At 46.8% G+C, this 27,033-nt stretch overlaps 1 protein-coding gene across 1 annotated transcript in view; it reads right to left on the reverse strand.

The window, feature by feature from the left end:
• The window catches only part of SCNN1B (sodium channel epithelial 1 subunit beta), a 231,133-nt gene that overhangs the window by 87,683 nt on the left and 116,417 nt on the right, over positions 1 to 27,033 (reverse strand). The window contains exons 3-7 of the mRNA XM_078664792.1: positions 25,343 to 25,661; positions 23,711 to 23,901; positions 13,392 to 13,498; positions 11,928 to 12,091; positions 7,817 to 7,924 (exon numbers count right to left, since the gene is read on the reverse strand). Of these exons, the coding sequence (XP_078520918.1) occupies positions 7,817 to 7,924; positions 11,928 to 12,091; positions 13,392 to 13,498; positions 23,711 to 23,901; positions 25,343 to 25,661 (889 nt within the window). The remainder of the gene's footprint in view (positions 1 to 7,816; positions 7,925 to 11,927; positions 12,092 to 13,391; positions 13,499 to 23,710; positions 23,902 to 25,342; positions 25,662 to 27,033) is intronic.

Genomic DNA, 27,033 nt, shown 5'->3' on the forward strand with positions numbered 1-27,033 from the left:
TCAGGACGGGCTGCTATTTCGGGGCGGGCAGGGGTCGGGGAAGCCTGATTGCTCCCAGACAAGGTCGGGGCGGGCTGCTAGTTAATAAATAAAAGGCCGTTGTGCGCTTAGAAGCAACTGGGCCATGCGTCTTGTGCATGGTATGCACGGTCACCGCGTTACGCCTGTAACACTGGCCATTGCTTACAATTGGAATACCACTCATTATATCATTTGAAGCAGGCAGCAGTCAATTGATTCCTCCCTGCTCTCGGAGAAGTAATATTTAAATAGACAACTTGCCTGTTATTCTGCTTTGTGCAAGCAGCGATGCACATGGCTTTTGCAAGTGCAGGCCTTTAAATTTACTCGGCCTTTGCGGTGGGGGGGCCGTCTGCCCCAGCCACCCTTCCGCCCCAGCCTCGGGGAAGCCGCCTGCCCCAGCCCCCCAGTCCCCCAGCCACCCACCCGCCCCTGCCTGGGGTAAGCCGGGTGCCCTAGCTACCGGACCACACCGGGTGGGAGAAGCCGGCTGTCCCCGCTATCTGTCCGCCCCTGCGTAAGGAAAGCTGGCTGCCCCAGCTACCCATCTGCCCCTACATGAGGGAAGCCGGCTACCCCAGCCACCGTCTGCCCCTGCATGGGGGTAGCTGGGTGCCGTAGCTACCCCGACCTCCATGGTTGGGGGGGCACAGGCTGCCCCACCTACCCATCTGCCCCACATGGAGGAAGCCACCTGCCCCAGCCAACTGCCGCTCCTGTGTGGGGGAAGCCGGATGCCTTATCTACCCAACTGCCCCGGATGGGGGAAGCCGGATGCCCCAGCTATTCATCCGCCCCTACATGAGGAAAGCGGGCTGCCCCAGCCCACCCGTCCGCCCCTGTGTGGGGAATGCTGGTTGCCCCAGCTACCTATCCGCCCCTACATGAGGAAAGCCGGGTGCCCCAGCTTACCGACCGCCCCAGGTGGGGGAAGCCGGGCGCCCCAGCTACCCGACCGCCCCAGGTAGGGGAAGCCGGGCGCCCCAGCTACCCGACCGCCCCAGGTGGGGGAAGCTGGCTGCCCCAGCTACTCATCCGCCCCTACATGAGGAAAGCCTGGTGCCCCAGCTAACCGTAACCGACCACCCAAGGTGGGGGAAGCTGGGTGCCCCAGCTACCTGACCACCCCAGATGGGGGAAGCCGGCTGCCACAGCTACCCGTCCGCCCCTGTGTGGAGTCCCACAGAAGCACTGGGAATGTCCTGGTTTGTCAAGTTTAGCTTGAGAGTTCAAGCCCTGGGCACCATGCTGTCATTCTGGCAGGCGCCGGCTTCAGCTGGTTTATCTTGCTCTATTCTTCTCAGGAACAACCTGTTTTTGCTTTGAAAGAGAAAACAACTGTTTTTCTCGTTGACTCACATGCTTCACACATGTAACACACCCCAGATACTGTATGAAGTCTTGCACGTCCCATGAATACCTGAGGCCAACTTTTTTTACCCTTGACCCAGTGTAACCAGCATGGACGGAGGGATGGTTGAGACAGCAGGCAGCAAGCTTTGTCAAAAGTCTTTTTGTTTTTAGTGGAGGTTTCAGACAGGAGTTTAGTTTGGGGCAGGGGGCGGTAGGGATTATTGGCAATTGGTACATTTATACCTAAACTAGGACATTTTTTTTTTAACTTTATTTAGCATTTTGCGAAAAGTAAAGCAGAGCACAGAGTTCAATTGCATTATACCTAGGGTACATTCTGAACATAGTTATCCTGACAAGGTAATTAAGGCACGGTAGAACAATCAAGTGGTAACAAAATCACAGTTGGTACATACTAAAACCCCGTCAAGTGTCCTGCATTGTATCGATCGGTCCAAGGGATCTCTCCCAATTCTCCCATCCATCTATATATACAAAAATCAGCTACAGGCCCATTTATTATACGTAGGTAGAACATGTCAAGGTACGTTTACAAACGCAGTGCATCCCTTTAACCTACCCCTGTCGGTACAATACCCTGTTCCCGTTGCGTGGGGGGGATCTTGCTGCTGTAGTGTAAGGAAGGCTCGGAAAGGGCCCCATATGTCCTTAGGCTTGGAAGAAGGCGGGATAGTGCCAGCATACAGGTCACTTTTCATAGAACAAGTCGCTAAACTTTGGATCCAACCAGTTGTCGTCGGAGCCCTCTTGCTACCCCAATAAATTGGGACTACCCAAACTAGGACATTAACATCGTGAAGAGTACTTGGGAATAAAGTTGCAAATGTCTGCTGGTCTTGGTGCCCTTTTCAAAATGTTGAGAACAGTGTAACCCTGGGGGTTAATGTGTAGTATCTATTGACCACTAATCTTGAGGGCACCTAGAAGAGCATTTACAAAACTACTGGGAGGGAAGAAAAAATATATATTGTCCCCGAGCACAATTCAGCAATTACTAGTACATTCTGAGAGAAAAGAAGAACCAAATCATATTCTTTCTTTTTCAAAGTTCATTAAATCGATTCCTTTTATTTTCTTGTTTTCTTTTCTCTTCACATATCAAAAGGTCTCCAACACATTTTCAATCTTCATAATTTCATTGAGTTCATACAGAATGTAGCCAACAAAGCAAAAACCAATGCCAACACGTGTTTTGTCACGGGAAACAATCACCCAATGACTTCTTCAGGGCATAAAGGGAATTTCATTTTCAAAGACACAATAACCACATTCCAGGTGTCACCTATTTCTCATATAACAGTATAAAATCAAATTCAAATATTCTTCATATGCAACGATCTACATCCTTCGTCAATACGTTCAATCACTCAATCTGTTTCCACAGGTCAGAATTGTTCAGAGAGAATAATAAAATTATCGTATCTGGGAGATTACTCCCTTCGGCATCAATTCGGGTAGTATCTATTGACCACGAATCTTGAGGGCACCTAGAAGAGCATTTACAAAACTACTGGGAGGGAAGGGAAGAAGGGAAGGGAAGAAGGGAAGTGAAGAAGGGGAGGGAAGAAGGGAAGGGAAGGGGAAGGAGGGAGGGAGGGAAAGGCCAGCACCACGATGGCTTTCTGCTTTTGCAGTTCAGATATAGCGTCCAGCTTTAGCCCCTTTTTGTCTACACCACTGCACCAAGGTTCAACTTCAGACCAGGTGGAGGCTCACGATAAGTAACTTACCATACCAACACCTTACAAACACACAGAAGAATCCATCAAGGGGCCTCAAGATTGTCCAGTATGTTTTGCCCATATGTTCTTTATGTGTCGCCCTCCACTTCCAGCATGTGATTAAATAATCAGTTCAATTCCTTTTTGGATCTGGCTAAGCGTACACCGTGCAGAACAGACCTTCTGTATCCCATTCCTGGCTCCAAGGGGAGGTTGTTTTTTTTCCAATTTGCCTCTTGAACTACCCAGTTAAGTTCATTGTTGGCAAGCAACAAGGCAGGGGCAGCTCTGGAACCCTTAGTGCACCATCTCGCACCCCTTCACAGAGGGAAACCACCATCCATCTATTCCACCACTTTGCGCTAGTGGAACAGTGACGTCTACCTCTTTAGACCAATGAGGCCGATATCCATGACCGCCTCTGGTAAGCGCTGCTCTCTCCTGCAGAGGTGACGGTCAATGCCAGGTCACGGCCTCAAAGTCTCCTTTTAATTTTTATTATTTTATTGATGTAATTCTAAATTCGATATAACACTGTTAGACTAAGAAGAGTTACCGAGAACTTTACAACAAAGGGCCTTAGGATAAGAACTTGCAGAACATCTGAATAACAACAAAGATAAGTTGCTCAGGAGGCCTGGTGATCGTTCGGACATTTCATCCTTCCGATGAATACTTCCCTCTCCACACGATACACCCCCCCCGCCCCCCCACCCCCTCAGTGGACCACTGGCTCAAGCAGTCAACTATTCTCACCGAGAGGTCTCTTCACCCACACTGACAGCCCCTGCGGATCACAACCATCTCTGCTCTCTGGGCATTGCATGAATTTCAGACGCTTCACAAACTAACCAGACATGGTCCTTCGATCCAGATAGCAGCCTCATGTCATAGAAATCCTAACCCATCAACACTGCCTACATAGGCCCCTGTGGCCAACCATGCACCCCTTGCATTTTTCCTAGGTAACACTTGTACCTCCTACGCATCCCCAGTTTCCAAATACTACACAACTGCATTCGATATGCTTGGCCAAGCTCAGGTTCAATCAGAATCTAAAATTGCACAACTCGGTGCTAAGTTGTAAACTAGTTTGCAAACTCTTCCCGATATAAAAAAAAGGTTTACAGACTCTAAGTTTCCTTGTTCCACCAGAGACTGACCCCCTCCCTTTAGCCTACAGATGAGGTTGGGCTAAAGATAGTGCAAAACAGAAGTCTAGCTTTGAAATGGCTGAGTGCAGCAGCTACCATGACTTAATTCTATTAAAGATTGTGTCGGTGGTAGTGAGGGCCACACAATTGCAATTTTAATTGAAAATAAATTGATGCAAGGAGTTGAATCGCTTAACATCAGTTGAGCGCCCTTGCAAAATGTTAGTAAATTCCTCTCCCCCTTTGGGTAATGAATTGGGGCACAAGTAATTGTTATGGGCCTAGAATTTGGAACTGTTCCTTCATGGTTGATCTTTTTGGTGCTCTTTGATAATTTATGTCTCAGAACTATTGAGTCTAGGACTGCGGATACAGTTAAAAAGGCATGTTCTCAGGTTCCGTCTGTTGCAGTACAACGGTTCTTTCACGGGGGTCCCCGCTGGTCTGGGGCTTACTTTGGGTTGAATTTGGGTTCTCTAAGGAGCAGGGATACCCATATTTTCACATCAATGCAACACCAACCCTGGCCTAGATTAAGAATGTGAAGAAGGGAAAGCTGCATCTCCTGGCATCATTTCATTGGTCTAGAGGGGCTTCTTGTGTAATGATTCACAATGGCGCGGGGGGGGTCGCTGTGATCGCTGGGCATAAGGTCTCATTTCGAACAGCGGTGTATGGTGACTAAAGCTCTACTCCGGCTGCTCACCTCCACTTTTGTTGTCCGTGTGGTCTTCTGCACCATATCTAGGCCTCCCTCGGGCAGCAGTCTATTGGGGCATGCAGGCTGCTCCTTGATTGGCTGATGTTCTCCTCCCACTGGGGCTCCAGGTCCTGAGACAGACTCTAGGCAGGAACTTAATCATGTCATGGGCCGCACTCTCCAGCTTGATTCTAGCCGAGCGCCGGGGCATATTCGTCCATCACCCAGGACGTACTCTTCAGGTCCAGGCAAGTTCTCAATTGGGTTGTTTTTCAAAGTCCTGGTGGAAGAGACCCAGTGCTAACACAGGCCTTGTGCCAATCAGGAAATAGCTTGGTTTCATTATTGCTCAGTGAAGTGATCCTGGTTGCTGTTTCTCATCTTATAGATACAAAGCGTGATGGGTTGAATGCAGTTTGATGCCAGCCATATGCAAATCAGCCTTGACCATGCTCCAATGGGAACTATCAGCCTTGACCATGCTCCAATGGGAACTATCAGCCTTGACCATGCTCCAATGGGAAATATCAGCCTTGACCATGCTCCAATGGGAACTATCAGCCTTGACCATGCTCCAATGGGAAATATCAGCCTTGACCATGCTCCAATGGGAACTATCAGCCTTGACCATGCTCCAATGGGAACTCTTTCTTCTCCTAGGCAAACTGAGGCATGGTGGCTTGGGCTACAGGATGCGTGTTCCAGCCTCCAGCCAACATCTTTAACATAAGTCATTATGTTGCAGAGGCACCTGGGGGAATGGGGCCATGCTCACAGGGCTGGCACTCTGGTAGTAGGGCACATGCTACTCCCAGACATCTCTCAAGCATGCAACACCACCATTCATTTAGTAGCACACACTGGGGGTGTAAAGGAGGATTCTAGTATAGGAAGGTATGCTTTTTCATAGAGCACATCTGTAGACTTCATCCTAAAATGGCTGCAACATAAAATCTGGTAAACGTGAGGGTTCGCTTTAGGACTCCTGCTAAACAAGTAGCGATGGCATCTGTAGGTTGTCTGGAGGTACCACACCAGGTAAAAAAACACAAATGGAACGCTGAGGAGGAAAGTCATTAAACAAAAAGGCGGGGCAGCTGCAGTGAATTACTTCTGCCTTCCCACCCCCACCCTATTCAAACGTGTTAAGAAGAGGTCTACTGAAGGTGTGGTTGAGCGTGAATGGATACACTCTCTCTTTGATGGACTGATTCAGGATTTAACGTTGCGAGCAGGAGCAAAATGGCTTCATGCTTTTGAAGAATTTCATGGATATGATGTGAAGGCATGCGCAGCAGCCAGTTGGACTTCTGAGTATTCGTCAATCTTTTGCCAAGAAAACATCTCGTTGTGGGGCAATTTCAATCAGGACTCGTATGTTCTGGTGGGTCTGGCTCAGTCTCTCCTTCTGCTCAGGTGTCCAGATTATGTGTAGCGTGACAGGCCATCAACTGCCCCAGTGATATGGAATGTCTTTTCCGGAAATTAAGGTTACTTTCATCACCTTTTGATACTCTTGATTCCACCTCGTGCCTCTTGAATTTACCACCAGACACGTCCTACTCTGTTATTTTATTCCTCTAGGTTCTTTTTCATCCCTGCTTTCCTCTTTTGTAACTGTTTTCTGTGTTTCTTTTCCTCCTTCTTTTCTCCTTCCCTGTTTTTCTCTCTTTTGCTCTGGGTCAATGGCTGATGAGGAAAAATAAGTGCTGGTACCCAAAATAAGTTCCGGTGGGCCTCATCTGCAAATCCCGGCTCCAGCTAAATGCTTGCTTATCTTCCCAGGAAGGGACCCTTTCTTAAAAATGCCCTTCTTCCAGGAGACCCCTTCCTCTCTTGTGATGCTCTGTAGGGGTGGGCGGAAATTGCTTAGTCGCGCTACGCAAAGCTCTGCAAAACGGCAAAAAATCTCTGCGAGCACGCAGAAATTCCGCGAACTCACGGAATTGCTTGTTCACTATGCTTTTTCCCTGTTTGCGAATGCTGTTTGGGTGCTCAGGGGGGAATATCTTGCGAACACGCATTTTGAGAACACGAACAAGCAAAAAATTCCACGAAGCCACGGCATGCAGAATTTTGGGCAATTCTGCGTTCTCTGCGGAACTCAAAATTACCCAATTCTGCAAATTACGCGAGCGGAACGGAATTTACCGCCCAGGCCTAATTCTCTGCCTTCATTACTCATGTTTTCGAATGGCCGTATGAAATAAGGGGCACCTGTGAAGCTCACAGAGATCAGGCTTCAAGAGGAAAAGCATGTGTATAGATTACTTCCTTTTTTCAATCATCTGGCTCCGTGATGATGTCATGAAGTAGGGAGTTGGCTGCCCCTTGACCTCCTCATGCATTACAGGTCTTCTGGATGGCTAGCATCTCTTTCATATTGGGTGTCATGAAAGCCACCCTGCAGAAATAACTCATGAACCTGCAGTTCATAGATGCTTCCATACAGTACACACTCCGTATCCAATAGAGACACCAAGTCAGCTTCATTGTAAGAACGGATTAAACTCCTACCTAACACCCACAGTGCAACATAGCACAGCTGAAAACATACCTCCCCTAATTATACCCTGACACACCTTAGTGATCACTATACTTAACTCCACCTACATGTACCTTGACAATATCTACATCTTCAAGATATCTGGATGATCTGTTAAAAATAGTAAATATATACTTATTTAAGTTCCCAATATCTATGCCACAGTATTTTTTTAGGATGATATTTCTAAACTCAAAATTTCTGACAAAAATACACCCAACGCACCTGCATAGTTTTGACATGTGTGACCCTCACCAACATATTTGCACAGACTTGGAGCCCACACTCCTTCCGGACCTACCTGTATAGAGTAGGAGCTGTTGTAGTTTCCGTAAAGATTGGCCACTGGGACGTCAGAGCCGTTTTCCGTGCATTCACTGTAGGGGTATCCCATGTGCTCTGTCTGATCCTGTGAAATGAGGAGAGATGTGACACTTGAGTAACCACAGGGAGCAAGTGACAGGCGCATAGCTGCCAACTGTCCCATTTTAGCCGGAACTGTCCCAGCAAGTTGGAGACTGTCCTGGGTAATTGACTATCCCTGGACAGTCCTGGCAATTGCACTTCGGAGAGAATTGCAGGGAATTGCGATGGGACTATCAAACTTTAGGCTAAAGTAGCCAAGTTGGAAAAATTCTCCAACGCAGCTAAATGGGAGAATTTTTCCAACTCGGGTACTTTGGCCTTAAGTTTGAACTTCCCATCTCAAATCCCTGCAATTCTCTCTTTATTGAGTAGACCCTATAATCTAAACTATTAATAAGTAGGCGGAGTTACATTATGCTAAATATGTGGGTTGGGCGGAGATTTGGGGCAGTGGGTGTGGTACATTTTCAAGTAAGTAATTGATAGCAGTGCTGCTAAGTGGCCCAGGAAATTTTGTTCAAGTATTGGCAACTATGCAGGAATGTCAGATGAGGGTCCCGCTAAAGTAATCTGGTGCCCCATCTCTGTTTGAAACAACAGGGCTCCCTGTCCAGTTATGCTCAAAGGGCTGAATGTGGGGGTGCGGAGAAGCACAGTGAAGACAAACATAACCGAAAGGATGCGGCGTGACCCACATGAGGTATTCCAGAGGTTCATACATCTGCTGTGACGCTTGGCCTCATCTCAACAGACTGCTTTTTATGCTTTAGAAACTCAGCATTTATAGTTTATACTTTTTCAGTCGAAATGATTCTACTCAGTAATGATTCTTTGCTACATAGACTGAACTGAAGTATAGGAACATTAAGATGTTTGTGTTTAAAGTAGATTCTCTATACAAGATCCTAATTTGTTAGAAAAAAAATGAGTGCAGGGCCCTCTTCAGGAGACCACTGCAGCTTGCACCACCCATTGCCCTTGCCAAGCTGCCACTGACTATACTAACAAAGCTACTAACCATCACACCCTACAAGTGTGGCATTTCAGACTATTCCAGGCCCCAAACGTTATAAGAATAGTATCCTAAAATATGATACCAGTCTGCCCATAGTGTACTTAGGTACTCCTTACTTATTTTCTATACGGTGTGTATGGTCATCTATTTTAAAAGCTGGGTCTATTGGATCATTCTAGTCTTTAAACACAAACAAAATGTATTAACGCTTTTTTTAACTATCTTTTTAAATGTTTTAAAAGTATTAACTCTGAACTAGCTCCTTTTTAGGTCGAGGTAATATCCGGTCTGCCGAAGACAGAACCGGAAGTCCGAGATTTTATGTTTCTTAGAGTGGACTATTTGTCCCGCCTCTGTTTTTGGCTCTCTCCCATTGGCTGGCTTCCTAAATGGAGGACAGCCATTAGAGGAGAGAGCCGTCTCTCTGAATAGGTTCTGTCTTTTTCGGATTTGGGGGCGTAAGTTTTGCTGTTCTTTAGACAGTGACGTTGTCTGTCACTCAAAACAGCAAAACACGCCCCCCAATCCGAAAAATTTCGGAAGCTTGAGGCCGCTATTTTGTTTCCTTCGCAGTGAAGGTGAGCCGTTCCTCGCTGTCCTCTTGCCATCTTCCCCCTGATTGCACTCGTGTTTTTCTTGTTCTTGTCTTGCCTTCTGCCCCGCTGTCCGTGTATGTTTCCCGCCCTCCTCCCGCTGTCCGTGTCTTTTTCCCGCCCCCTCCAGCAAATTTAGAAATGGGAGCGATGATGGTTGTGCTTTATTCAATTTAAGTTTCTTCTCTTTTATTTAGTAGTGTTCTCTCCCAACGTAGTATCCCTTTCACTTACGCAAGTTTCGTGGCAAATGTGCTACGAAAACGGCGCAACTGTTTTGAGATGTCATTCTCAGCCGTAACTGAATACACAAGCTTGTCGTGAGACTATACCATCGGATGAAGGTGCCCCGCTGTCCGTGTATGTTTCCAACTGTAGAGATAAATATGCAGCATTTTTAAGTTCAGGAGTTTTTTTCCGTTCTCATAAATTCATGTTTACATTATTCGTGCGTTTATTCTCTATTATCGTGTTACCCGCAATATTGTTAAAAGCCAAAATATCGATATATTACCCATCTCCCACTTAAACTTAAAGTGCAAGAAAATTGATAATTTAATTTTCTTCCAATTTTTTCGCAAATCGCGTTTTTGGGTGTTTCGAAATGTTGGCATGTATGTATATTTTTTTAATCAATGTATACATTTCACCCACGTCACAGAAAACCAGAGCCTCTTGCATAGAGTAGTGAGTGCGTAGAGTAGTGAGTGCGTAGAGTAGTGAGTGTGTAGAGTAGTAAGTGTATAGAGTAGTGAGTGCAGAGTAGTGAGTGCAGAGTAGTGAGTGCAGAGTAGTGAGTGCAGAGTGCAGAGTAGTGAGTGCAGAGTGCAGAGTAGTGAGTGCATAGTAGTGAGTGCATAGTAGTGAGTGCAGAGTAGTGAGTGCAGAGTAGTGAGTGCAGAGTAGTGAGTGCAGAGTGCAGAGTAGTGAGTGCAGAGTGCAGAGTAGTGAGTGCAGAGTAGTGAGTGCAGAGTAGTGAGTGCAGAGTAGTGAGTGTAGAGTAGTGAGTGCAGAGTGCAGAGTAGTGAGTGCAGAGTGCAGAGTAGTGAGTGCAGAGTAGTGAGTGCAGAGTAGTGAGTGCAGAGTAGTGAGTGCAGAGTAGTGAGTGCAGAGTAGTGAGTGCAGAGTGCAGAGTAGTGAGTGCAGAGTAGTGAGTGCAGAGTAGTGAGTGCAGAGTAGTGAGTGCAGAGTAGTGAGTGCAGAGTGCAGAGTAGTGAGTGCAGAGTAGTGAGTGCAGAGTAGTGAGTGCAGAGTGCAGAGTAGTGAGTGCAGAGTGCAGAGTAGTGAGTGCAGAGTGCAGAGTAGTGAGTGCAGAGTAGTGAGTGCAGAGTGCAGAGTAGTGAGTGCAGAGTCCAGAGTAGTGAGTGCAGAGTCCAGAGTAGTGAGTGCAGAGTGCAGAGTAGTGAGTGCAGAGTAGTGAGTGCTGGTGCAGAGTGGTGTGTGCTGTTGAGTGCAGAGTGCTGTGTATTGGCAATGTAAATGACAATGCCATTTATTTATGATTTAAAGAAAAAAAAAAGAAATGTCATGAGCAATGCCAATAGCTCTACCTTTAATGATGCCGAGACTATTGCATTGTAAATGCTTGTTATATTTAGAACTCTTCCTTCTCTTAATGTTGCAATGCACGCGCACTTTACCTTTGTAAGAATCATGTGTGCAAATTATGCTGTAATACTTTTTAAATGTGCTTTTATGGCCATAAAGGCCGAAATAAAGAATTTTTGAATTGAATTTAATAGCTTGGGAGGCAGGTATTAGTTGCTTATAATAACAAACTACCACCCCTGGCACCCAACTCTCTCACCACCCCTCCCACAGCAGTCATCCAGGTAACCCAACTGAGAGCAGTGGTCTCAAGTGTGAGTGGCACAACCAGACCATGTTTTTATTTACATTCTAAGACTTGTAGTTCCATTGAGTCGGTTATAAAATCTAGCCTACAAATCCCAGAATGCATAGAAAAGTCCTGGGCTGGATGCGCCACTCACGCCTCGGGCTAGTAAAGCGCCTCGGCGCGTGGGCGCTCCCCTCGCACCCGGGCAGCGGTGGTGAGGTCTCGCCCCAGGCCGCATGTCCTCGGTAGCAGTCTGGCACAAGGCTGGGCCCTCGCGGGCGAATGTCTGACATTTCTTGGCCTTTCTAAGATGCTTCCGGCTCTTGGCAGATACACCTGTTCTGCTGCCGCTCTTCAGGACTGCGTGTCCTTGAAATGCAAAAAAAACCTGTTTTCGTTCTCTTCTTAACTGAAAACACTTGTAGCAAACTGGAGTCATTACAGTGATTTTATCAACGATCTCTGAATGGCTCTGGGACGTGCTCTGTCTCGGCTTGGCCCTGTTCCCACCTCCCCTGGGGGCCCTGGCCCCGCTCCCATCAGATAGAGACTGGTGCGCGCGCGCGCTCCCTCGCTCACTCCCCAGCGCGCGCTCACGTACCACCACCACCGAGATGGAGGTCTCCGCCCCCGCCATGGCGTAGAGGCCCATGTCCTTGGGGAAGGGGTAGTTCCGCTGGTCGTGCACCACCAGCCGCGCAGCGGCCGTAGCCTGTAAGTAGGGGATATAATCTTCCTGGTCAATATCCAGCACGACCTTTAACCCTGTGAGAAGAAAGAAAGAAAGAAAGGACGAGTGTTCGTGGGGGGAAGTTATACTCGTGCCCCGAGTTTGTGGTGGTAAGAGGACCCCGCTATCAACAGCGCTGTAGGTGCACCAGGGTCCGGGGATGGCATGGGTCGACTGTACCCCAAATATAGCTAACAAATATTGGGATGATTGGCGGGTTACTTATTTTTTTGCTTGCATTAGGGCCCGTGGCAGCCCCTAAATAGATGGAAATCAACGTCAGAGGCAAGTAGTGCAACTGTGCTATGTAAAGCGCTCTGATACCCGATTCGGGTCAAGTTCGCGCTATATAAAACTGTAAAAAATGTAAAAAATATTTTTTTTAACAGAGTTTTATATAGCGCGACTTGACCCAAATCGGGCATCAGAGCGCTTTACATAGCAGTCTGTGGAATCGGGGCGCCAGGACAAAAACAGATCGATACTTTCGGAGTATCATGGACACATAGGACCCTAAACCTGTTGTTTCAATGTTTAGCCCCAGCTCCCGGGGGCGCCCCTCGGTGCTCGAGGCTGGGTTGCAGCACCACGGACAGCGGGAGGCGCAGCCCGCTCCAGCCCCGCTCGGTGGAGGCATCTCGGTTACCCAGGGGGGCCCAGGCGTGCGGGGCTGCAGGTCCGATTACAGCCACTCGGGCAGTCAGTGTGTGCTTTAGCCGGAGTCAGCAGGGCCTTCCCCCGCACCATGTACGGTAAAAGGCCTGACCCCGCTGTAGCGACCCCCTGACCCCCGTCTCCGATCTTCAGGGGCTTCTCCAGCACCCTAGCGGATGAGAGGCCCAATCTGCGGTAAGAGTTCCCTGGGCTATCCCCTGACCCCAGGACTGGTGGCCTTCTCTAGCACCACAGACCCAGAGAGGCCTAAGCAAGCTCTATCGGAAGGCGCTGGCAAGTGCTTTAAATGAAAATACAAAAGTGCAGGTACTTATTTACAAGCTTCTTGTGCCACGTTTGCGTCTTTTTTCTCAAAAGTGACGCAAAAGTGGCGCAAGGAGCTTGTAAATCTGCCACTAGCTCTTAGAGTACCTGCTTAGACCTGGGAAGTGCCAGTACTCTCTCCCATTAAATGTACTGCAGCAGCTCTGAGAAGTGCTGGTACTCTCACTTTCAAAATAAAGAAGTGCATGTACTCGGTACCGGACAGTACCGGCCCATTTAAAGCACTGGCGCTTGCACTCGACCGCCCGCCCCCAGGTCTGTAGGGTGGAATTCAGTGGCACCTGGAGGAGCAGCGTTCAGTCCCTCTCTTTGATTAGGGCCCAGGGTGGTACTCACCAAACTCCGCTCCAGGGTTGGCCGCGACCAGCAGGTCCTGCCCTTCCTGGCCCCAGTTAAAGATGAAGCAGTTCCCATAGTCCGGGTTATAGATCTGGGTGAAATTTCTGAAAGAAAAAAAGCAGAAGTGGGCGTGAGAATGAAATTCCTAAAAGAAGAAAAGTACTTTCAACAAAGTAACTTAAAGTTCTGGCATGAAATTTATAGCTGACATGGAGTAGCAAAGCAGGACTGCTGGTTTGCATCGAGGTACACTGGGAGAGCCCTTGTGCGTCAAGGAACTGGGGCTCGGTCAGAGGCACCTCGGAATGAGGTGCATTGAGCTGCATCCTCAGAGCTGTGTGCGGGGTCTCAGCACTGGAGTAACCAGGGGCAATATGTATGAAAAGAACATTTTGCGATTCTCAAATTGCGATTTTCAGCAAATCGCAATTTGAGAATCGCAAAATGCAATGTATGTGGGATTTGCTAATAATTTTGCGAATCCCACATATTCCTTATTTGCGAGTCGCAAATTGAGATTCGCAAATAAGGAATACCTTCCCATTCATTCCAATGGGCTAAGAGGCCCATAGAAATGAATGGAAAGGCATTCTCAATTTGCGATTAGCAAATAGAGAATCGCAAATTGAGAATGCAATTTCAAGGGTGACAAGGTATCAAAGGGACACCCTGTTGCACTACTGAAATGTGCATGTGAGCCAATTGGCACTTTAAAAAAATGCGATTCCTTAAATGCAATCGCAAAATAGGGAATCACAAAATTTGCAATTCCTTATTTAGCACACTGTTTTTGTGTGCTACAATGCACACTGCTAATTTGCGATCGCAAACGCTGAAATGCTGTGAATTTCAGCATTTGCGATCGCAAATTGGCTTCAAACATATGGCCCTGGGTGTGCTAACGGTCAGGCAAGGAGGCACATTTGCAGAACTGTAGCTGCAGAGCCGGGTGTTGGGGTCAAGAACTAGAAGAGCAGTGGGGGGAACTCAGTTGAGCTGGCCAGCGGTCTGTCCGACCTCGGGACGAGGATGGCAGGGGTCCACGGCTGCGATGGAGGCGCACTACTGGAGCTGTGTGCAGTCTGCTGGTCGGGTAAGAGGGCGGGACCTCATCACTTCAGTAACATGGCACTGTGTGCCCGTCCGGATTGGATAGCAGGGGGTGCCGCCGTCCATGGCAGAGGTGCAGAGCTCCAGCTGTGTGTCGGGTGCCACGGCCAGAGCAGCGCTGAGTGCATCTGGTGAGGGCGGCTTCTGCTGCGGTGTCAAAGCTTTAATTATGGAAAGATAATTCCAAAGTTTGCACATTAATGTGGTGGAACCTTATTTGTAATGAACATAGAATTTCTACTGTCTCATCATCAACATTATCTCAGAAAATCAAATCTGGTTTATTTTGGATTCCCTTCACTTCTTATTTATCCCCTCACCCTTCTATATCTTAGTTCTTTTTCTCATTTCCCCCTTTTCCTTTTCTTTTCTTCTCTCTCTTTCTTCTCTCTTTCTCCCCTTTCTTATTACCTTATTATCAAAACTTTCCTTTAGCTTTCATTTATCTTAATATGTACCCTTATTCTTCTTCATTTCTTAACCACAAGATGATCTCATTCCCCCTCTCTTTATTATCTCTGAGTTAGATTGCTCTTTATTATAGTATTTTTTGATGATATACCCTATATTATTCTAGTGTTTCATCTTATGTTCAATTGTAACTATGGTACTTTTATTATTGCATCAATAAAAACTAACACAAAAAAGCTTTAATTATGGGGCTTCCGGGTATGAAGGTCAGGGGGTACCACGGGCAGAGGGGCTCTGGAGTGCTGTTATAGGGACACTGAATTGGAATACCAGGACCCGCTCAGCTGCAGCAGGTTAAACCGAGGTGTTATTTATTTAATGCATTTTTATATAGCGTGTACTTTACCCAGAGGTGTCAGAGCGCTTTACAATACAACGAAGTACTTTACACAAGGAGTGAGGGTCTTTTTGTTGAGTGGGTGCCACCAAACTGGAACAGCAGCACTTCAGTGCCCACCCCAGCCCCCCTCTGTTTCATAAAAAGAGTGCTAAAAAGAGTGCTGACTTATTTGCGGGTCTTAAAGCGCAAAGCTATTACTATCCGTAACCCTAACAGGGAGAGAAACAACCCTAGGGAGGAACAGAGAGAACCAGAAATAGAAAGAGAAAAGGGGAATTTGGACCAGGAATTAGAAATTGGATAGGAGGCACAGAGAGCGAGAAGCCGAAGCAAGACAAATAAATGGAAATTCATGAAACATGTCTGTCTCTAGTGCAGCCGCGGTCGGCAGTAGGAGTTCCTGCACGGCGGTGACGTGGGGAGGGGCAGAGTGGGGGGTAGTAAAGTATGGATTACGGAGTTTAACAGGTAAGTAAACATATAAATAAATAAAACGAATTTCGTTGCGCGCACTGCATCGCATTTGGTGATGCAGTGCACGCAACAAAATTTGTTTTATTTATTTATATGTTTACTTACCTGTTAAACTCCGTAATCCATACATTACTACCCCCCACCCCCCCACCCTGCCCTTCCCCACGTCACCGCCCTGCAGGAACTCCTACTGCCGACCGCGGCTGCTCTAGTGCAGATATTAACTGGTGGTATTTTCAAATCTGCCAACTTGAAGAACAATCTTACCAGTGCAACAATGTTTCTTGGCACCCCCAGTGACCACCTCTGCCAGGATTCCCTCACTACCACCCTTTAACAGTGCCCTTCAAGCCTCCATAACCACTCTGTTATGCATTTCTTTAGTTTTATAGCGCCAGTCGTACCAGTGTAGTGCGTCAGAGCACTTTAAATCAAACACACAATGCACAGAGACAAGCAATCCTGGGTGTATAAATCAGTGTAAAGGAAACGTTACATAAAACAGAGGACTAAAAGGTGTAGGAGTCGCACGTCATCCATACTGGTAGGCAGGATAGTTGAAGAGTGCTTGTCTGGAGAAGCCCAGACTCATAACACCATGGTTGGGGGTTGTCTTTACTAATAAGAATTGATTTCTACCCAAGGGAACCATTTTTGCTACATTGGATAATGAAAGACTGAGGGGAAAAAATCATAACGCTCTAATCTGTACCTTGCAGTTTGCATGCACAGCTTTGATGACAGTTAATAGTTCACTGTTCTATATTAGGATTTAAACTTATAAAGTGCAAGTGACAAAAATGTCTCTCTGACAGAAGCAGTAAGGCACTGACAGGGTTGGATTGGGATTGAAAATCGGCCGGGCACGCAAAAAAAAAAAAAAACGGCCCACATTTGCATAATCACTCCTCAAATCACTGCTTTGGCGTAATCTTATAAAAAAAAAAACTTTAGGAGGGGGGGTTAAAAAAAATGCACGCGTTAGTTTAGACTGGTGAAACAAGTGAGGCCACTTCTACTCAGGCCCCGTGCCACCACTCAGTATGTGCACACATTAATGGGCCGGCCAACGAGACAAGGGGAGTGACACCTCTGCCTGTTGCTAAACGGAGGTAATGAGCGCCCATCCGCCACTAGAAAGGCCACTACAGAGCCGCTGTCTGTATTCGAACAATAGAGACAGCGCCCAAATGGCCCCCCAGAGTGCTAAAAAAAGAGGCCCACAGCAGCACTCGGACACCGGCCCCTCGGGCATTGCCCGAATGCCCGCGTTACCAATCCGACGCTGGGCCCTGACCTATTTACATTATATGCACAATGCGATCCGCATGGTACACGTGCTTTGCAGCAGGCATTTTCACCTCCTGCGTTACTTTATGAGGAGTCAAAACTGGCCCTAGGCAAAACTCTGATCTCTGCAGCAGGTCCACCAATTACTAGAGTTATCTTGACATTTTTATGGTTGCCTGAAAACTGCTGGAGGCAAGGAACGCTGAAACAGGTGCTTTTAAAACCATATTGTACTTGAAAACATGCCCCCCCCCCCACCAGGGTCAGCGCCCTGTGCGTTGGCACCGATCACATCACCCTGGAGCTGGCCCTGTATGGAGTGCACAGGCTGCCATCAGGACGGCCTCATAGCGCTTGGGTTGTCTCGGAGCGCCCTTTCACAGAACGAACGATTTGTGTCGTAGAACGCCGCGCACGCCGTTATCTGAGTATGTGTTTGGGCGTTGTTATACCTGCCAACTCACATGCGTGTGACACACGATATCAGCTCCCAGCACACGGTCCCCTGGTGAGGAGCCAATATCAGACGGTAGCAGAGAAAACCAGACGACATCTACTGTAAACAGTGGTTTTCCATCTCGTTTTCCAAGGCTTTGAACTGCCCACACCCATTGAGGGTCGTGAAAGCACCCCAGGACATTTGCACCAGCCTCAGCAAGCTCTTTTTTTGTATTTTTTGGGAGGCGGGGGCTTAGGGGCAGGGTGGGGTTCAAAAGTGCCTTGTAGGTAAGAGGGCCCCTGCCCCCTCCAAGTCCCCACCCCCTCCTCACACTGTGAGATTGTTCTTCAAGTTGGCAGATATGGTGTTGAGATTAAACATGATTGAAAACTTCACAGCAATTAGTGTGGCTTTTCAACCAGTGCAGAGGTCAGCCAACTTTTAAAAATGTGTTGCACTATCCAGGAATCTGTTAAAACAAACCTGGCCTAGTGCAAACAGCGCCAACATCTTTTCTCAGAGTTTCCAAGCACACATTTGACCCACAAGGTGGGCCCTTCTCAATGCAGGGGGAGGGGGCATCAGCCATTTTGAACTCACAGTTGACAAGGGGATGTAGTAAAATATGAGACCGCAGAAAATGACTTTGTGCAAACATCTAAAGAGGGCGTCACCCACCGCCAGGACAATGCACACTGCTGACACAGCCAGATACCGATCAGCAATATTTGGAAACTCGAGATGCAAATCAGACAGGCTCGAATCTTATCAGGCAGTGGTTTCTTTGAAAACCGAGGGCGTTCCCCTTGCTTCCACCCCTCCCTTCACCCCAGCCGAGAGTTTGATGCTTTGCTTCGATAATTTTCACTCTTCTGTTCACATTAATTTCTAACTAGTTACTGTTGCTGAACAAACAAGTGTGCAGCACGAAGCCAAAATAGGTGGGTGAAGAATTTAAAGTAAGGTCAACCACGGTCAGCAAAAAGAGCAAATAAAAAGACAGATGAGTCAGGCAGAAACAGGAGCAAGGGAGAAACACAGAGAGCGAAAACATGACATGGAGAATCGTAAATAGGAGAAGCAGTAACAGAAGAAGGGATTTGAACCAGATCGTAGAGCAGCAGAGAGACAAGCACAGAGCCCGAAAATGATTGGAAAGTCAGGACTAAGATCAGCGGTGGAAGAACTTGGAGGAGAAAAAGATGTTACGCGAGACAGAGCTAGAAAGGTAATCAGAGAATCAGGAACAGAAACATAAGGGGAAAGATTAGAGCCATGCATTAGAACCAGGTATAAAAGCAAGGAGACGAGCACAGGGACAGAAAAATAATTAAAATCTGGAATAAGAGCAGGGATGGAAGTAAGAGTCATGCAGGAGAAACAGGCGCACATGCAGGAGAGAGAGAAACAGAGACAGATAGTCTGAAATAGTACCAGTGGGGGGGGGGGGGCTGTAATTAATACCAGGTTTAAGAGCAGTACAGAGACAAGCACAAAGCAAGAGAAATAAATGGAGAATCAGGAGGGGAAACATCCACAAAACAAGGAGAACCAGGAATACGGGCAGCAGAGGAGAGGAAACAACCACAAAATAGAGCGAACCAGGAATAAGAGCAGCAGAGGAGAGGAAACAACCACAAAATAGAGCGAACCAGGAATAAGAGCAGCAGAGGAGGGGAAACAACCACAAAACAGAGCAAACCAGGAATACGGGCGGCAGAGGAGAGGAAACAACCACAAAATAGAGCGAACCAGGAATAAGAGCAGCAGAGGAGAGGAAACAACCACAAAATAGAGCGAACCAGGAATAAGAGCAGCAGAGGAGAGGAAACAACCGCACAATAGAGCGAACCAGGAATAAGAGCAGCAGAGGAGAGGAAACAACCACAAAATAGAGCGAACCAGGAATAAGAGCAGCAGAGGAGGGGAAACAACCACAAAACAGAGCAAACCAGGAATACGGGCGGCAGGGGAGAGGAAACAACCACAAAATAGAGCGAACCAGGAATAAGAGCAGCAGAGGAGAGGAAACAACCACAAAATAGAGCGAACCAGGAATAAGAGCAGCAGAGGAGGGGAAACAACCACAAAACAGAGCAAACCAGGAATACGGGCGGCAGAGGAGAGGAAACAACCACAAAATAGAGCGAACCAGGAATAAGAGCAGCAGAGGAGGGGAAACAACCACAAAACAGAGCAAACCAGGAATACGGGCGGCAGAGGAGAGGAAACTACCACAAAACAGAAAGAACCAGGACTAAGAGCAGCAGAGGAGGGGAAACAACCACAAAACAGAGCGAACCAGGAATATGGGCAGCAGAGGAGGGGAAACAACCACAAAATAGAGCGAACCTGGAATAAGAGCAGCAGATGAGGGGAACCGCCACAAAACAGAGCGAACCAGGAATAAGAGCAGCAGAGGAGGGGAAACAACCACAAAACAGAGCGAACCAGGAATAGGGGCAGCAGAGGAGACAAAACAACCACAAAAGAAAGAGAACCAGGAATACGGGCTGCAGGTGAGGGGAAATCACCATAAAACAAAGAGAACCAGGAATACGGGCAGCAGATGAGGGGAAACCACCACAAAACAGAGAGAATCAGGAATAAGAGCAGCAGAGGAGGGAAAACAACCACAAAACAAAGAGAACCAGGAATACGGGCAGCAGAGGAGGGGAAACGACCACAAAACAAAGAGAACCAGGAATACGAGCAGCAGAGGAGAGAAAACAACCACAAAACAGAGAGAACCAGGAATATGGGCAGCAGAGGAGAGGAAACAACCACAAAACAGAGAGAACCAGGAATATGGGCAGCAGGGGAGGGGAAACAACCAAAAAAGAAAGCGAAACAGGAATACGGGCAGCAGAGGAGGGGAAACAACCACAAAACAAAGAGAACCAGGAATAAGAGCAGCAGAGAAAGGGTTTGAGACAAGAACAGAGAGAACCAGGAAAATGGGCACCAGAGGAGAGGAAACAACCCCAACAAAAAGAGAACCAAGAATAAGAGCAGTAGAGGAGAGGAAACAACCACAAAACAAAGAGAACCAGGAATAAGAGCAGCAGAGCAAGGGTATGAGCCAAGAACAGAGAGAACCAGGAATATGGGCACTAGAGGAGAGGAAAGAACCCCAACAAAAAGAGAACAAAGAATAAGAGCAGTAGAGGAGAGAACCAGGAATACAGGCAGCAGATGAGGGGAAACAACCCAAAACAGAGAGAACCAGGCATATGGGCAGCAGAGGAGAGGAAACAACCACAAAAGAAAGCGAACCAGGAATACGGGCAGCAGAGGAGAGGAAACCACCACAAAACAGAGAGAACCAGGAATATGGGCAGCAGAGGAGGGGAAACAACCACAAGAGAAAGTGAACCAGGAATACGGGCAGCAGAGGAGGGGAAACAACCACAAAACAAAGAGATCCAGGAATAAGAGCAGCAGAACAAGGGTTTGAGCCAAGAACAGAAAGAACCAGGAATATGGGCACTAGAGGAGAGGAAACAACCCCAACAAAAAGCGAACCAAGAATAAGAGCAGTGGAGGAGAGGAACCAACCACAAATCAAAGAGAACCAGGAATAAGAGCAGCAGAGCCAGGGTTTGATCCAAGAACAGAGAGAACCAGGAATATGGGCACTAGAGGAGAGGAAACAACCACAATACAAAGAAAACCAGGAATACAAGCAGCAGGGCAAGGATTCAAGCCAATAAATATATCGAACCAGGAATAAGAGCAGCAAAGGAGGGAAAACAACCACAAAAGCAAACGAACCAGGAATAAGAGCAGCAAAGGAGGGGAAACAACCACAAACCAGAGAGAACCAGGAATACGAGCAGTAGAGGAGAGGAAATACCCACAAACCAAAGAGAAACAGGAATAAGAGCAGTAGAGGAGGGGAAACAACCACAAAACAAACAGAACCAGAACTACGAGCAGCAGAGCAAGGGTTTGAGCCACAAAACAGAGAGAACCAGGAATAAGAGAAGCAGAGGAGGGGAAACAACCACAAAGCAAAGAGGACCAGGAATATGGGCAGGAGAGGAGAGGAAACAACTACAAAACAAAGAGAACCAGGTATAAGAGCAGTAGAGGAGAGGAAACGACCACAAAACAAAGAGAACCAGGAATAAGAGCAGCAGAGCAAGGATTCGAGCCAAGAAACATACATAAGTAGGTAGAAAAGCTGCAGAGATTGAATCAGGAAGCAGGGAAACCCTGGAATAAGAACCAGAAAGGAATTGAGCCAGAGAACAAAGAGAACCAGGAATAAGAGTGTCAGATGAAAGGCCTATATAGGGCGAAAATGGCGGCTATTAAGCGCAAATAGTCCGTGGAGCTGAGAGAACCTAAATTACATCAGGGCTGCCGTCTTATCTGTGTCTCTTTGGGAGACACTAGGGCCACTTTGGGCCTCTATCGAGCCCTCAGAACTGAAATAGATGTTCCTTTGGACGCACTAAAGGGCAAGTGGGAGGCGGACATGGGAATACCCATTACAGATGGAGACTGGGAGGAAAATATTGGACTGGACGCTATAGGTCTCTAGCTGATCAACGTTTAGTTCTTACATAGGGCATATCTCACTCCTCTCAAAATCAAAAAAATCCTCCCTCATGTCCTAGATGTGGGGTTATTGGAGCAGAAATGCTCCATATTGTCTGGGACTGCCCGCAGCTAACCACATATTGGAGAGATGCAATTGTACTAGTCAATGACATCACAGACTACATTTTTTCTGGGATGCCAGTGGTGTATCTGCTGGGTCTCTAACCACAGAATTTATCGATTTAGCCCTTATTCTAGCTAAAAGACAAATCACACCCAAATGGAAACCAGCGATAAGCTCTACAGTCGATGGGTGGAAGGGGGAACTGCTTAGATGGACGGAATATGAAAGCATCACCCTCCTCACTCAGAGAAGCAAAGAAAGGCAAGGGTTCCATAGAGGCTGCTAGAGCAAAGGCGGGTCTGATGGAATTGCTCAAAGGCGACAACCGTGTCTTGGAAGGATAAAGGGCTGTGGCATCAGGACAGGCCCACCAAGTGATATCTGCTTAGGAATGATGGGCTGAAGGTCTCAAGGTGCTACTCGAGCACAAACTGGAGATCACTTAACTTTCCGTTGAGCAACTTACGTAAGCATTAGGGACACGTGGGGTTATTAGCATATAGAGCGGCCTGGATCAGCTACACATTACACTGCTATGGGACACCTGACAGGACCAAAAATGGGGGTTGGGTGAAAGGGGTCATGGGTAGGGGTGGACAGAACTCGTAGAGTTTCACTCTGTGGAATTCCATGGAGTTACATAAAAACTCTGCGAGATTCTGAGGAGGTCTGTGAACGGGTGGAATTCAGCACGTTGCGCTGCTTGCATGCATTTTTAGCACTGGGAGCTTGTTCTGAGCTGTAAAATAAGTGCGAACGGTAACACATGGCATGCCAGAGGGCACTGCCTCTTTCTGCCACTTGAGGAGATTTTCTACTTGAGCAGCAAATTTCTCACCATGAACGGCCGTGACCTGCTGCAACCAATCACGTTTTTAAATCTCACCTGGAGCCATTTTAGCACCTGAAAATCGAATTAGGAGATACAAATTTGTGCTCGCCAACTTACCTTTGGCGTTTCCGCTTGCCAGAAAAAACTCCGACACACGGCAGTTGATGGAGCTGTGCCAGAACTTCGTGTTCCAAGTAGAATGTGGCGTGGGCAAAACTCTGCGGACTTCGCGGAGTGGAATTTTCACCCACTCCTAGTAAAGGGGTGGGGAGGAGGGGTAGTTGGGAAGCTGATCTTTCCAGAGGCATTAGAGATGTGGTCAGTAGGACTATATCTGGTGGAATATGGGAAATAAGGTAGTGGAGGAGTGTTCTTACCCAATTACAATTTTCATATTTTTGACCTGTAACTTAATGAAGACTAGCAGTCCATCACGGTGAATGTTCTAATGTGAAAATGCAAATAAAATCTTTTGCTTAAAAAAAAAAAAAGATCATCGGAGAAAGGAATCAATCTGTGAAACAAGCAGAACCAGGAATAAAAGCAGCAGGACAAGAGTTTGAGCCAAGAAACAGGGAGCAAAGAATAAGGCGAAAGAGGTGGAGGAGCAGAGCCAGGATGGGAATGAGGACACATGTAGATGTGCATCACCAGGAAGTCCAAGGAGGACCCAGGGCGCGGCCCGTACCTGTAGCTGCATGCCTGCCCCGCAAACAGGCAGGTGAGGATCATGTCTTCTGGTTGGTGCCCAAGTTCAATTCTTTCCTCCAGGGACAGCTTTGAAAAGATTTCAGCGAACTGCAGAGTGTACCACTCGGTGACCGCCTGGATGCCACTGGTGAAGTTCCGGTAGGAGCAGTCTGCCCCATTATTATTGCACTAGGGAAGAGGAGACAAGGCAAAGCAGGTGTGAATTAAACCCCAGAATCAAAACTTCAAGACTTGGAGAGAAGTAACGAACAAACATTGCTCGGTTGGAAATGGCTGCATGGCTTTGTTAAATTCACATAACTTTGTATGATCAAAACAAAATTTGTTATCACAAACATTTGTGAGCTATCTGCCTAATTGCAAACTGAGATCAGACATGGCGGGCCTAGTTGGGGGTCCCAAAATTCAGAAGCTCCTGTTTTGAATTCCCTTGTACTTAGAAACTTTTCTGGAGTTCAGTTCATTTAAACGGGGGGGGGGGCGTCACAAATGGAGCCCATTGAGATCAGGACGGCAGGGGTTAGGGGGTGGGGAGGATGGGACACAGTTACAGCTGTGACCCAAACTATGGTGTGCTGCCCTCATATTCATGTAGACTTCTTCTCTTTCTTTTTGTGATGTTTTGTTGAACAATGACTCTTCCTGCTGTAGGTTACTGCCCATCGAGTTGTAGGTACTCTCCGTGGCTTTGGGTAGTGCTGTCTATGTGACCCTTTTGGGAGGATGAACCTGGTCCTGTCAGCGGGTGATGTAGAATACCCAGAACTTTGGATCAAAGAGACAACCTCTACTGGTTGGGTGTGTTTTCTCAAACTGCCCTCTAAATGCTAGACTCGGTCAAACTTGGAGTTTTGCGGACCTAGGTTTGTGTTGAACGCTGCTGACCAATCATAAGTAAATGAGAGCGCCCTGCGCTGAATATATCCTGCTCTCTGTCTCATTGAGAGCACATGGAAGCAGTGTTAGGGCTTAATCATGAGACACCGCGAATGTAAAGCTACATCTAGTGAATTGGGAATATAATGTGGAACATGTGGTATGATGTTCACCGCAGGGATAGAAGGCCTTGACCCCATGAAGCAGCTAAAAGATAGCTTACAGTATTATGGGAAAACATCAGATCATTTACAGCAAACAATACAACAGAATTGGGGTAAAAAAAAAAAGAGAAAAACCACACCAAAGAATCAAGAATACCTCCACAAAGCTGGCCAAGTTGGGAGTGTACACAAGCGGGACAGGTGGAGGCAGTTAATGGCACACACCTACTGGTCTACTGACAGTAGAGACCGGACTAAGGAAGTAATCAGGGATTTCATTTCAAGTTCAATGGCTCCCTTTTCATTCCCCAAATAAAGAAAGTTATCAACTCTTTCTAAGGCGCATAGGAGCTCTCGGAGACCTCAACCGGGCGCACTTGAGGACATGTCTTGCACGGTGAGATCCTGCTCGGACTCCCACAGCACTTAGTGTCCTGCACAGCAGATCTCATAACCAACCAGACTTCCATTTTTAAGGGATCAATGGTACTTCTCCAGGACTTCCAGAGCAATCTCATGCTTTACAATCCAGAGAGGTTGCATCCTGAGTGCAAAGGAACAGAACTTACCATTTCAATGGCCACTTTATACCGGTCTCCATAGGACGTCAGATTGTTAGCCGAGGGCTTTGAACTGTTAAAGTATGGATACCTAGGGTTTTGATCTAAAATGTTGATCACAACAGGGTGATCCGGGTCGGATTGATCGATGACTACCAAAGGAAGGTATTTCCAGAGGCCAACATCCAGGGACCTAGATTCGTTTTCTGTGAGCACAAAGTCAGCAGCTGGCTCTGTCCCGACTGCATCGCTGGATTTCTGGATCCGCTTTAGGGCAGTGGCCACCACATTATCCAGGTCACTCAAGAGATGTTTGACCTTAGAGTACCTGCAAAGGAGAGAAGATTTGTGATCACAGCTCCTGCCAATAAATCAGTTCTGAGGAGAACAACAAATTATTACCATTAACTATGACTTTTTATACCGAACATGGTACACACTAAATTGTCTTTCGAGGGTTAAATATTAAATGTCATTATTATGCAAACCACTGGTACTATTTGCAATTGATTGTTATAAAGTTTACTTCTGTGTTTAAATGAGTTATACCACAAATAGCTGAATTTCTGGAGCCCAACTGACCTGATTCTCTAATGTTTGTTAACATTTGCAATGCTCACACCCCTAATCTTTCATTATTTAGTTTAATGTTGATATACAGCCTGCAGTCTCTGCCTGCATTGTATCTTTTGTAGTGATACCTAGAAGATGTCTAGTGGATTACTAGGGAGTTTCTTGGAGGTTGACTCAGAATCCAAGGTGAAATACAAAATCCTTCCTACAGGACAACCTTGTAGGAATATTTTAAGAGGTCAAAAGAGAAAGATGTGTCGCCTACCTGGATATTAACAAAGCTGAAATTGATAAGCAACTAAGCCAGCTCTATGCAATGATTTCATTTAGACTGACATTTTGCAGGAAGTTTATTTCAGGCAGAAGAGAACTGCCACCTGCTTCACATTATGTATTCCACCAAAGGTGATTCTGTGCAATTCCCATCTGCATGTGCAGCAGCACCACTTGTCCAAGAAGATATCATCCAATTTGAATGTTACAAGCCTCACCGTTCCAATTGTGTACACTTTTTCCAAATAAATCAACTGATAAATGCAGAAGAATTCGGCTTATCGCAAAATGTGATGCAGGGTGCGCTACGAAATTCGTTTTATTTATTAAATTGTTTACTTACCTTCAATTATCCATACTCTGGTTTTTAGCACCCCCATCCTGCCCCTCCCCCGCCCCGCCTCTCGGCCCCACCGAAACTCCCTCCACGGGGGTTGGCTGCCCGTGTGTTGGAATTGGTAATTTGATGTGAAACAGTTTCTTTGATATGATTTGATATATTTATATATTTTCACCCCAAAAACTAGAACTGTTCATAAATTGTGTTGATATATATTGACTAATTCTAGACAAAAGAAATTAATTTGAAAGATAGTCAGCCAAACTTGCATTTTATATAAAAAATAAATCAACTGGCAAGAAACTTATACATACTTGCATGAAGCAAAGAACAAACTATTGAGAATCTAGTATTAGAATAAATCCCTTGAAGGCACACTTACCAGTTTAAAATATTTTGCCCAAGCCGTCATGGGTTGATTGGGTTACCCATTAGTTACACTTAAAACCATAGTAGGCAGCTACCTTCTAACGCCACCACAACAGACCACAAGAGGGCATCAGATTGCAGTAAA

The sequence above is a fragment of the Lissotriton helveticus genome, chromosome 10, assembly GCF_964261635.1.
Source record: "Lissotriton helveticus chromosome 10, aLisHel1.1, whole genome shotgun sequence".
In the NCBI taxonomy this organism is placed as follows: domain Eukaryota; kingdom Metazoa; phylum Chordata; class Amphibia; order Caudata; family Salamandridae; genus Lissotriton; species Lissotriton helveticus.